General features: G+C 61.1%; 1 protein-coding gene across 1 annotated transcript in view; it reads left to right on the forward strand.

Annotated features, from left to right (window-relative positions):
- ZNF653 (zinc finger protein 653) overlaps window positions 1-2791 on the forward strand; it is a 7081-nt gene extending 4290 nt beyond the window's left edge. The window contains exons 2-5 of the mRNA XM_032441904.1: window positions 179-220; window positions 1925-1994; window positions 2116-2455; window positions 2530-2791. Of these exons, the coding sequence (XP_032297795.1) occupies window positions 179-220; window positions 1925-1994; window positions 2116-2455; window positions 2530-2759 (682 nt within the window). The 3' untranslated portion in view covers window positions 2760-2791. The remainder of the gene's footprint in view (window positions 1-178; window positions 221-1924; window positions 1995-2115; window positions 2456-2529) is intronic.
- The last annotated feature ends 8705 nt before the right edge of the window (window positions 2792-11496 follow it).

Genomic DNA, 11496 nt, shown 5'->3' on the forward strand with positions numbered 1-11496 from the left:
GGAGTGGGGGTGGGAGCCGGAACGGGGACGGGAAACCGGGGACGGGGAAGGGAGCGTTGGGAGCTGGCGGGACTGCGATCCGGAAACGGGGACGGAAACCGGGGCTGGCGGGGGCACGGAACCGGGGCTGGGGGTCACAAGGGCCGCAGGGGACCCGTTAACACACCCCCCCCCGCAGGAAACGTGGGAGCAGGTCCGAGAAACAGGAAACGGAAAGAAAGTGAGTCCCGTGGGGGGGGGGCGGTGATTACGGGAAACGGCGGCTGGGGCGGGGTGGGATGTGTGAGATTACGGCGGGGTACGTTGAGATACCGGGGGGAATGTATGAGATATATGTGAAGTGATACGGGGGATATATGAGATATCATGAGATACGGGGGTATTATGAGATAGTATGTTGAGATACCGGGGATAATGAGAATATTACATGAATACTGGGTGGGTATAATCAGATATACATGAGATACCATGGGGTATATTGAGAATATACATGGAGATTACGGGGGGTACATGAGATATACATGAAGAAGATACCGCGTGGGGTGAATATTGAGAGATATACATGAGATACCGGTGGGGTATATGAGATATACATGAGATACCGGTGGGATATATGAGATATACATGAGATACCGGTGGGGTATATGAGATATACATGAAAAAAATACCAGAAAATACCAGGGGATACATGAGATATACAGAGATACCGGTGGGATACATGAGATATACATGAGATACGGGGGATACATGAGATATACATGAGAAGGATTACCGGTGGGAATATATTGATATACATAGAGATACCGGGCCCAAAAGGTAGTTATGAAGATCTATACAGTGAGTCCGGTGGGGTATATGAGATATACATGAGATACCGGTGGGATATATGAGATATACATGAGATACCGGTGGGTATATTGGACCTATGATACATGGAGATACCGGTGGGGTATATGAAGATATACATTGACAAGATACGGTGGGGTATTATGAAGATATACATGAGATACCGGTTGGCCCGATATATGAGTATACATGGAGATACCGAGGTGGGGTGATATGAGATATACATGAGATACCGTGGGGTATATGAGATATACATGAGGATACCGGTGTGGGATAATGGATATACAATGAGATACGGTGGGGTATATTAGATTAATACATGAGATACCCGGGGATATAGTGAGATATACATGAGTACCGGTGCCTGCATGGTATATGAGATTCCACATGAACAGATACCGGTGGGTCCTTCATACTGAGAAGATATACATGATGCTACGCGTCTGCTGGGACTACACGATAGGGATATAACCCGTGGATGTGTGCTTGGAGATAGACAGAGATACCGGTGGGTATTATGAGTTACTCATAGCGCCAGTACCGGTGGGATATGAGATATACATGAGATACCGGTGGGTATATGAGATATACATGAGATACCGGTGGGGTATATGAGATATACATGAGATACCGGGAGCAGCGATAATAGACGCTCTGGGTCCGCGCGATCGATTCCATCTTATACTCTCTCGCTCGCTAAGGATGACCGGTGGGATCTACATGAGATATTACATGATGTACCGGTGGTATATGAAGGATATACATGAGATTACGTGGTATTGAGATATATGTGAGATACTGGCGGGGGTATATGAGTATGACTATGAAGATTACGCGGGGAAAGGGGATTACATGAGATACCGGGGGTATATTGAGATATATGTGAGATACCAGGGGATATATGAGATATATGTGAGATACCGGGGGGATACATGAGATACCGGTGGGATATATGAATACATAGATCCGGTGGGTATATGGAGTATCATTGATGAGACTGGAGTGATTATGAGATAGTACATGCAGATACCGGATGGCCCAAAGGCCTATAATCAGAGAAAAACATACTCTATTGCAGCGATACCGGTCGGGATATCATGAGATTACATGAAGATACCGTGGGGTATCATGAATATTACATGATACCGGTGGGATATATGAGATAATACGTGAGATTACGGGGGGTATATGAGATATAATCGAGATACCGGAGGGGATATATGAAGAATATACATGGATACTATGGTGGGATAATCTCTCTCGACGCAGGGGGCAGCTCTGGGGGGGGGCACAGCTGTATCCCCCCCTGCAGGGCCAGGCCCACCCGCAGAGGGGCGGGTGGCGGCGCTGGAGGCGGTGCTCTGCGTCCCGTTGCCTTTCCCCCTGCGGCTGGGGGCTGCCCGGGGCGCAGTGACTGAGGAGGGGGCTTCTGCCTTGTTGCAGGGAGGGGGCTCGGCGCTGCTGCAGGCCCCCCCCCTCCTCATCTTGGCTGGCCCCGGCTATGAAGCTCTGGAGGGGCTGCAGTTGGATGTAAGGGGGGGTGAGGTGTCCTGTGCTCTGCTGCAGGGACAAAGCGCGTTCCCCCCGGACCCCCAGCTCCCTAAGCCAGGTATGGGGCCGGGTTGGGGCCACGCGCCCTGTGGCACCCGGTGTCCCCTCACTCCCTGTCTGTGCTGGTGGCAGAGGAAGATAAAGCCCTGGCTCTGAAGCAGGAGGAGGCGCCGCCGGCTGCTGAGGCCGAACACTGGGACGCCCCCATGGAGCCCCCCGTGGAGCCCCCTCCAGAGCCCCCCCCACCTCTGCCAGAGGAGGATGCTGACGGCAGCGACATGTCGGCCATCATCTACGAGATCCCTAAAGAGCCTGAGAAGTTGGTGGCGGGGGGGGGGTCAGGGCTCCTGGGGGGTTGTTAGGGGGGTTTATATGGGGTGCAGGGCTGGGGTTTATTGAGAGGGGCCACGGGGAGCTGGAGAAGGAGGAGGGGGTGGCTATAGGGGGCTATTGGGGCTATAGGGGGCTATTGGGGCTATAGGAGGGCTGGGAGTTGGGGTTATTGCTACAGAGAGCTGGGCTCTTCTTGGTCTGTGGGAGCTGCTTGGGGAGTGTTTGTACAGGATGTGGGGGGGTTTTGGGGTCTCTGGGGGGATTTTTGGGGTGGGAGCTGGGGGTTTTTTGCAGCCACTGAGAGGTTTTATTGGGTGGGGGCTGGAGCCAGGACACCATCAGCACAGTCCGACTCCTTAGGGTTCATAGGGGCGATTAAGGCTGGGGGTTCTGTGCACACTAAGAGGGTCTGGATGAGTTCCTCAGCCCTGATCCCCTAGCGGGGGGTGCGACCCCCACATCTTTGTGCCCCCCACAGGCGACGCGCAGCCGCGGAGGCCAGTGACCCAACCCGGATCCCTCCCTGCCCCTACGCGGGCTGTGGGCGGATCTATGTCGCCCTCGCAAGCTTAGGTACCGCACTGCTTTATTTCCCCCCCACTAATACAGCTCTGTGTCCTCTCATTGCATTGTTGCTCATCCCCCCTCAACAGACCGACATCAACCTGGCTCCGCAGGGGTCCACCAGCAATGCCCCAGGCGGCTGCGGAAAGAAGTTCTCTTGGACAAACGCCTGCGCCGGACCACCATGCTATCATTCTGGTAAGGCCCCCCCCCCCCCTCACCCCCAGCTTTTATGGGGACCCCCCTTTAGGCTCTGGGACCCCACTCAACAATCCTCCCCCCCATTTAGGATCTGCGGACCCCTACAGCATCCCCCTTCTAGGCTCCTGGGACCCGCCTCACAATCCCCCCCCCCACAACCTTTGGTCCCTGGGACCCCCCCTAACATCACCCCCGCTTTAGGCTCCTGGGACCCCCGTCACAATCCTCCCCCTTTAGGCTCTGGGCCCCCCTCAACATCCCCCCCCCCTTTCAGGCTCTTGGACCCCCCCTCACAATCCTACCCCCCAGGATCGCGGGATTTAGCTGTGAGAGCTGCGGCAAATCCTTCAAAGCGCAACAAACACCTGGAGGTTCATAGGGGACACCGCGGGGGCCCCCGCAGTAAGTGATGGTTTATTTGGGGGATGGGCGGGGGCAGTCTTGGACTGTGCGACCTCCCGCTCCGTTCTGTTTGCCCCCTGCAGGGTGGCTTGTGGGTTCAGGTGCCGGCCAAACGTGCCTACGCTCACCTGGCACATTCGCGGCGCCACGGATGGGAGGGCAGCGCAGAGGCCCTTGTTGAGCCCCGTGGGGACCGCGCGGCCTCAGCTGCCAACAAAAGGGGAGGGGTCTAGTGGGGGCGCGGGGGCCATGAGCAGCCCAACCTCTGCCCCTTCAGGTTCAGGTGGGGGTGCAGCTACGTGGCTCAGGAGCAGCACTAAGACATGGGGGGGGAGTAAACCCTGAGGGTCCCCATATCTCACTGGTTGCACATGGGGGGGTCTGACCCTCGTCCCCCGCACTGAGAGATAGGGACGTGCCCCATCCCCATTGCCGCATTGCCCCGTTTGATCCCCATTGACCCCCCGGCCCCACTTTATTTGATTGTTCCCAGCCTTGTCCTTTTGCTCCAGGGGCTCCAGAAAGGGGGTGTTAGGAGGGGGGGGGGTGGGCAGCTGCTACTCCCACTTTTTATGTGGGGCGGGATCTGCTCTTCTGCCTCCCGACCCCCCCATTAAAATGATGAGTTTTAATTCCTGTTTTTTCCTCCTTTTCCGGGTCAGAGTTCGTACGTGTCCCCCCCCCGAGCCCGCACACCACTGGGGGGGCCAGGCGCTGTCCAGCGTGCTGGAGGCGCGGCTCGGAGCTGTTTCCATGGTGCTGAACGCAGGCCGCTCCTGTCCCTTCGTTGGGACCCCGGAGTTTGAGGGGGGGGGGGGGGGTTGAGGGGGCGGCCGCAGGGGCGGCCAGAAGGCGGCCCGCTCCATCGCAGCCAATGAGCTTCGGGCAGTGGGGGTGTGGGGGTGCGAGGGGGGGGGCCGATCCGTTATGGAGGGGGGTGCCGGATCACCCATGAGGAGTGGGGAGGGGGCTTGCAAGGGGCTCGAGGCTGAGCATGGAGGGGGGGGGGGGTCGGTGGGAGACCGACGTTCACGAGGGGCTGCGGACCCGAACGCGCTGTGTTGCGGGAGGGGAAGGAGGGGGGGGGGCGGGGGCGCTGCCCACCGCGGTCTCTTTTGGGGGGGGGCCCGCCCCGGCGCCCCTCCCCTTGTTGGCCGCCCAGGAGTTTAAGGACGCGACGGCGCGGCGCGCTCCGCAGCGCCCACGCCCCGCGGGCCCCGACACCCTCGAGGAGCCCCCCCCCCCGCTTCCCACACCGGGGTCCGCCCTCCTTCTTTCCCCCACCCGTGCGCCGTCGCCCCATCCCCCCTTGGGCCGTGCAGGGGGGGCCGGACCCCGCAGCCCACAGCAGATCGGTGAGCGGTAGGAACGAATTTATGGGGGGTCGGGTCGGGGTGGGGGGGGGGAACGCCGGGGACCCGGTAACTCTTCCCCCCCCAGATTCCCTGCCATTCATCATTCCCGTGCCTCCCACCCACGCCCCTGGGACCCCCCATCCACTCTTTGCCCCCCCCCCCATTGACCTGGCAGTCCATCCTCTCTCACGTCCCCCACTGCGATGTCTCTGTGCTTTCAGATCGTCCACACCCGCCCGTTGTGAATGCCCCCCCCCCCCCCCCCCCCCCCCCCGTCGTGTGTGTGTGTGTTGAGCCTCGTGTGACACACGCGTGTGCAACACGGGGCACACGTGTTCCCTGTGTACCGGAACGTGTGGCTGCGGCGGACAAGCGTGGCCGTATGCGGTGCGTGCCGCCCCCACCCCCACGCTCCCATTTTCTCGCTCGCTTTTTGCCGGTCTTTCCCTTCTTTTTCCCACTCTTTCTCACTCTTTGCCCCCCCCGCCCCCATCCGTGTCTGGCGGCTCCGCGGTCCCCCATCCCGGGACGGGCCACAAAAGCCTTGTCCCCCATTGTCCCCCATGAATGTCGCCCCCCATTTGTGCCATATGGGCGGGCGGGGGGGTACCAGACAAGGAGGTTTTACTCGGGGGGATGATGACTGCCCCACCGGGCCGTGGTCCCCCTTGTCCCAATTGTGGCTGCCGTGTCCCCGCCTCTGTCCCCATTGTGCGTACTTCTATCCCCCCCTTGTCCCCAATTGTGGCTGGCTTTATCCCCCCCATCCCCCACCTTGTCCCAATTGTGGACTGCCGCCCCCCCCCATTCCCGAAGCCCCCCGTGGCAGCCCGGTGACCCCGTCCCCCCCCGTTACACGATCCTGAGCGCGGTGGAGGCTATCCGGTGCCGCGGCGGCCGTCGCGGTTGGTGGCCACGTCCCGTGGGCGACGTCCCGGTGGTGGGTGGTTCCGAAGGGGTCCCCCGCCCCCCCTATGGGAGATGACAGCAAAACCAACTTGATCGTCAATTACTGCCCCCCAAACCCATGAGAAGGAAAAGAGATGAGAGATGTTAGGGCAGCGATCGGGACAAGAGTACTGCCAAAAATGGTCAAGGGAAGGTAAGGGTAAGGGATGGGGAAGATGGGATGGGATGGGTGGGTGGGATTGGGGATGGATGGCGGATGGGATGGGATGGATGGCTGGGATGGGCATGGCCTGATGGAGATGGATGGGATGGGGATGGGGGGGATGGGATGTGATGGGATGATGTGATGTGATGGAGGGGATGGGACTTGGGGTTGGGATGGAGGTGGAATGGGGATGGGGATGGGATGGGCTGGGATGGGATGGGTGGCGATGGGAATGGCGGATGGGATGGGGATGTGAGATGGGGATGGGATGGGATGGGGCTGGGATGCGATGGCGATGGGTGGGGCTGGGATGGGTGGATGGGATGGGATGGAGATGGGGATGGGATGGGATGGGATGGGAGGATGGGATGGGGATGGGATGGGGATGGATGGGGATGGATGCGGGATGGGGTGGATTGGGGATGGCGAATTGGGGGATGGAGGTGGGGTGGAGACTGGGATTGGGGATGGGATGGATGGGATGATGGGGATGGGAATGGGGATGGGATGGGATTTGGGGATGGGTCGGGATGGGATGGGGTGGGAAGCTGGCTGGGCATGGGGTGCGGATTGGGAATGGGGATGGGACTTGGATGGGTGGGCGATGGGCCGATGGGATGGGATGGGACTGGAGATGGGCATGGGGATGGTCGATGGGATCGGGGACTGGCCGATGCGGGTGGGGGACTCCTATGTGGGATGGGCTTGGGATGGGGCCATTGGGGCATCGGGGATGGCATGGGGGATGGGATGGGATAGGGATGGGATGGGATGGGCGCTGGGATCGGATCGTGGATGGGGACGGGGCAGATGGGGATGGGAATGGGGATCATCCACTGGGGATTAGATGGGATTGGGATTGGATGGGTGGGATGGGTGATGGCTGAGGATCCGGATGGGGAATGGGACTGGGAGGTCGGGGACTGGATGGGGTATGGAGAACCTGGCGCGCGATGGCGTGGGATGGCGATGGAGATGGGTAGTTGGGTGGGATGAGATGCGGGATGTGGGATGGGATGGCGATCGGTGATCATCGGCGATGGGATGGGGATGGGATGGGGGCCAGTGCCGCGCATGGTGGATGGGGATGGCATGGCGGACTCGGTGGACTGCGCCATCTAGGGCCGATGGAACAGATGGGCGATGGGCCGAGTGCGGTGCGGATGCGGTGGATGGGTGGGATGGGGAATCGGGTGCCATGGGATGGATGGGACTGCATACGCCAGTCATGGGCGAAGATCGGGATGGCGATGGCGATGGGGATGGGGTGGGCATGGAGGATGGGGATGGGTGGGGGCGCAATGGGGAAGTCGGGGATGGGGATGAGGTGGGAAATGGGATTGGAAGACTGGGGATGGGATGGGGAGTGGGATGGGATGGTGGGGTGGCGATGGGCGTGGGTATGGCCAGATGGGATGGGATGGGATGGGGCCATGGGAGATGGGGATGGGATCGGGGATGTGGGATGGGTGGGATGGGGACTGGGGACTGGACTGGGATTGGGGGAATGGCGATGAGGGCGGTGGGGATGGTGGACTGGGTATGGGGATTGGAGATGCGGGGATGCGGATCCAATATGGGAGATGGGATGGGGATGGGATGGGAGATCGGGATGGGCCACAGATGGGCATGGACCGCGATGGCGACGATGGAGATGGGGCTGATGGGATGGGTGGTACAATCGGCGATGGCACGAATAGTGATGGGATGGCGATGCGAGGGATGGGTGGATTGGGTTGGGTGGGATGGCCGATGGGGATGGGACAAGATGCAGGATGGGATGGATGGGGATCAGGGGATGCGGCAATAGGGAGCATGGAGATGGGTGGGAGCTGAGGGATGGGGATGAGATGAGGAGATGGGTGGATGGGATAGGGTGGGATGGGCAATGGGGCTGGAGAGAAATGGGAGGGGGATGGATGAGATGGATTGGGAAAATGAGGAGCAAGAAGCGACATAGAGACACCATACGCGCAGCGGCAATGGCGAATGAAGGACCTAGGGAACCGGCCGCACTGAGCGTAGATCGCGGCGGAGCTGGGATGGGCGCTGCCACAAACCCTAGGGGCAATAGCCGAAATAGAGACTGCGGATGGGCGATGGATGGGATGGGACTGGGGACCTGGGATGGATAGGGATGGGGCATGGGATTGGGGCCATGGGGATGCGGGATGGATGGGGATGGGAATGGGGAGGGGCATGGGGATGGGGATTGGGGATGGGATGGGATGGATGGGATGCGCGTGGGAATGGGGATGGATGCGATGGCATTGGGATGGGCGATTAGGGATGGGATTGGCAATGGGGTGGGACATGGGGAATGGGCGGTTGGAGAGGGTAAGGGATGGGTAATGGATGGGATGGGATGGAGATGGGAGAGATAGGGAAGCATGGGTATGGGCGATTAGGAGAATGGGGAGGGGCTGAGGGGATGGGGACTGGGCAGATCGTACACTGGGATGGGAATGGGGATGGGTGTAGGAGAGGAGATGGGCTCCATGGGATGGGATGGGTGGGGATGGATGGGATAGGGATGGGCATGGGCGATGGGATGGAAGACTGGGATGGGAGGGAATGGGGGATGGGATGGGAATGGGATGGGTGGGATGGGGATGGGATGGGATGGGATGGAGATGGGGATGGGGATGGAGCTGAGATGGGCTGGGCGAATTGGGGATTGGCGATGGGAATGGGGATGGGAATGGGATGGGGCATGGGCGATGGGGATGGGGGATGGGAGAGAGGTGGATGGGACATGGGATGGGAATAGGGCGATGGGGAGGGGGCGGGCGGGGGGGGGGGGGGGAGGGGGGGGGGGGCGGGGGGGGGGGGGGGGGGGGGGGGGGGGGGGGGGGGGGGGGGGGGGGGGGGGGGGGGGGGGGGGGGGGGGGGGGGGGGGGGGGGGGGGGGGGGGGGGGGCGGGGGGGGGGGGGGGGGGGGGGGGGGGGGGGGGGGGGGGGTGGGGGGGGGGGGGGGGGGGGGGGGGGGGGAGGGGGGGGGGGGGGGGGGGGGGGGGGGGGGGGGGGGGGGGGGGGATGGATGGGGATGGGATGGCGTGGGATGGGGATGGGGATGGGAGATTGGGATGGGGATGGCAGATGGATGAGGGACTGGCGATGGGATGGGATGGGGTGGGAGATGGGGATGGGATGGTCGGCAATGGGGATGGATGGAACTGGGGATGGGGCATGGGGACTGGGATGGGGAATGGATGGCGATGGGGATGGATGGGAGCATGGGGCATGGGAGATGGGATGGGGATGGAGATGGGGATGGGTGGGAGATGGGATGGGGATGGGGATGGGGGATGGGCATGGGGATGGCCGATGGGTATGGGATGAGGATGGGATGGGGCGTGGGATGGGATGGGGCGATGCGGATGCGCGCATGGGGATGGGATGGGATGCAGGAAGATGGGGATGGGAGATGGAGATTGGGGATTGGGATGGGGTAGGGATGGGCGGAATGGGGATGGGCATGGGGAGGGTGCGGATGGGATGAGGTGGGCGATGGGAGGGATGGGCAATGGGGATGGGATGCGGGATGGGGAATGCGTGCATGGGATGGGATGGGGTGGCGGCATGGAATCTGGATGGGGATGGGATGGGGATGGCATGGCGATGGCTTGGGATGGGATGGCGATGGGGATGGGCATGGGGATGGGGATGGGATAGGGAGAATGGGATGGGGCATGGGCAACTGGGATGGGATCGCGCCCCTCGCGCGCTCGCTCGCGGATGGAGATGGGGATGGGCAAGATTGGCGATGGGATGGGGATGGGATCGGGTGGCCGTGGATGGGGATGGGATGGGATGGAAGACTTTGGGGATGGGGATGGTGGGATGGATGGGATGGAATAGGGGATGGGATGGATGGGCGATGGGATGGGATGGGATGGGGATGGGATTGGGGTATCGGGGATGTGTGGGCTGGAGATCGGGCATGGGGATTGGGACTGGCCATGGGGATGGGATTGGGAATGGGAATGGGGGATGGGGACTGGATTGGGATGGGATGGGATGGGAGGATTGGGGCATGGGGATTGGGGATGAGAGGGACAACTAGGGGATGGGAGATGAGATGGCGAATGGGGAGGGGATGGCGGATGGGATAGGGGATGGGATGGGGATGGGATGGCGGATGGGACGATGGGATGGGGATTGTGATGGGAGGGGATGGAATGGATGGGATGGGATGGGAATGCGGCATGGGGATGGATGTGGATAGGAGATGAGGATGGAGATGGCGATGGGGATTGGAGGATGGGATGGGGATGGGGATGGGATGGGATGGGGATGGAATGGGGATGGGATGGGGATGGGATGGGATGGGATGGGATGCGGGGACTGGGATGGGGATGGGATGCAGATAGGGTGATCGGGATGGGCATGGGGGAGGATGGGGATGGGATGGGGATGGGATGGGATAGGGATGGGGCATGCGGAGTGGATGGGCCATGGGATGGCATGCGGGATGGGATGGGACATGGAGATGGGATGGGCACGGCAAATTGGGCGCATGGGAAGCATAAGCGCGGATGCGATGGGGATGGGCATGCGTGGCGGATTGGGAATTGGGATCGAGCGACATGGGATGGGATGGGCATCGGGATTGGATGGGATGGGTGGGGATGGGAATGGGATGGATGGGATGGGATGGGGATGGATGGGATGGGGCATGGCGGATGGGATGGGATGGGGATGGGATTGGGGAATGGGATTGGCGGATGGGATGGGATGGGGTGGATGGGGATGGGATGGGATGGGATGGGGATGGGATGGGATTTGGGATGAGATCTGGGGATGGATGAGGCGATGGGATGGGGATGGGGATGGGATGGGATGGAGATGGGATGGGATGGGATGGGAAATGGCGATGGGACTGGGATGGGATGGGATGGGGTGAGGAATTGGGGATGGGATGGCGGATGAGATGAGGGATGGGATGGGATGGGATTCGGAGACTGGGATAGGAATGGGAATGGGGGATGGGGATGGGATGGGATGGGCGATGGGATGGGGATGGGAATGGGAGATGGGCGAAATGGGATGGGGATGGGATGGGATGGGGATGAGATGGGCAGGGCGCATCGGGATGCACGATGGGGTGGAGTGGGGATGGGAGCACTCT

This window comes from Coturnix japonica, unplaced genomic scaffold, assembly GCF_001577835.2.
Source record: "Coturnix japonica isolate 7356 unplaced genomic scaffold, Coturnix japonica 2.1 chrUnrandom739, whole genome shotgun sequence".
Taxonomy (NCBI): domain Eukaryota; kingdom Metazoa; phylum Chordata; class Aves; order Galliformes; family Phasianidae; genus Coturnix; species Coturnix japonica.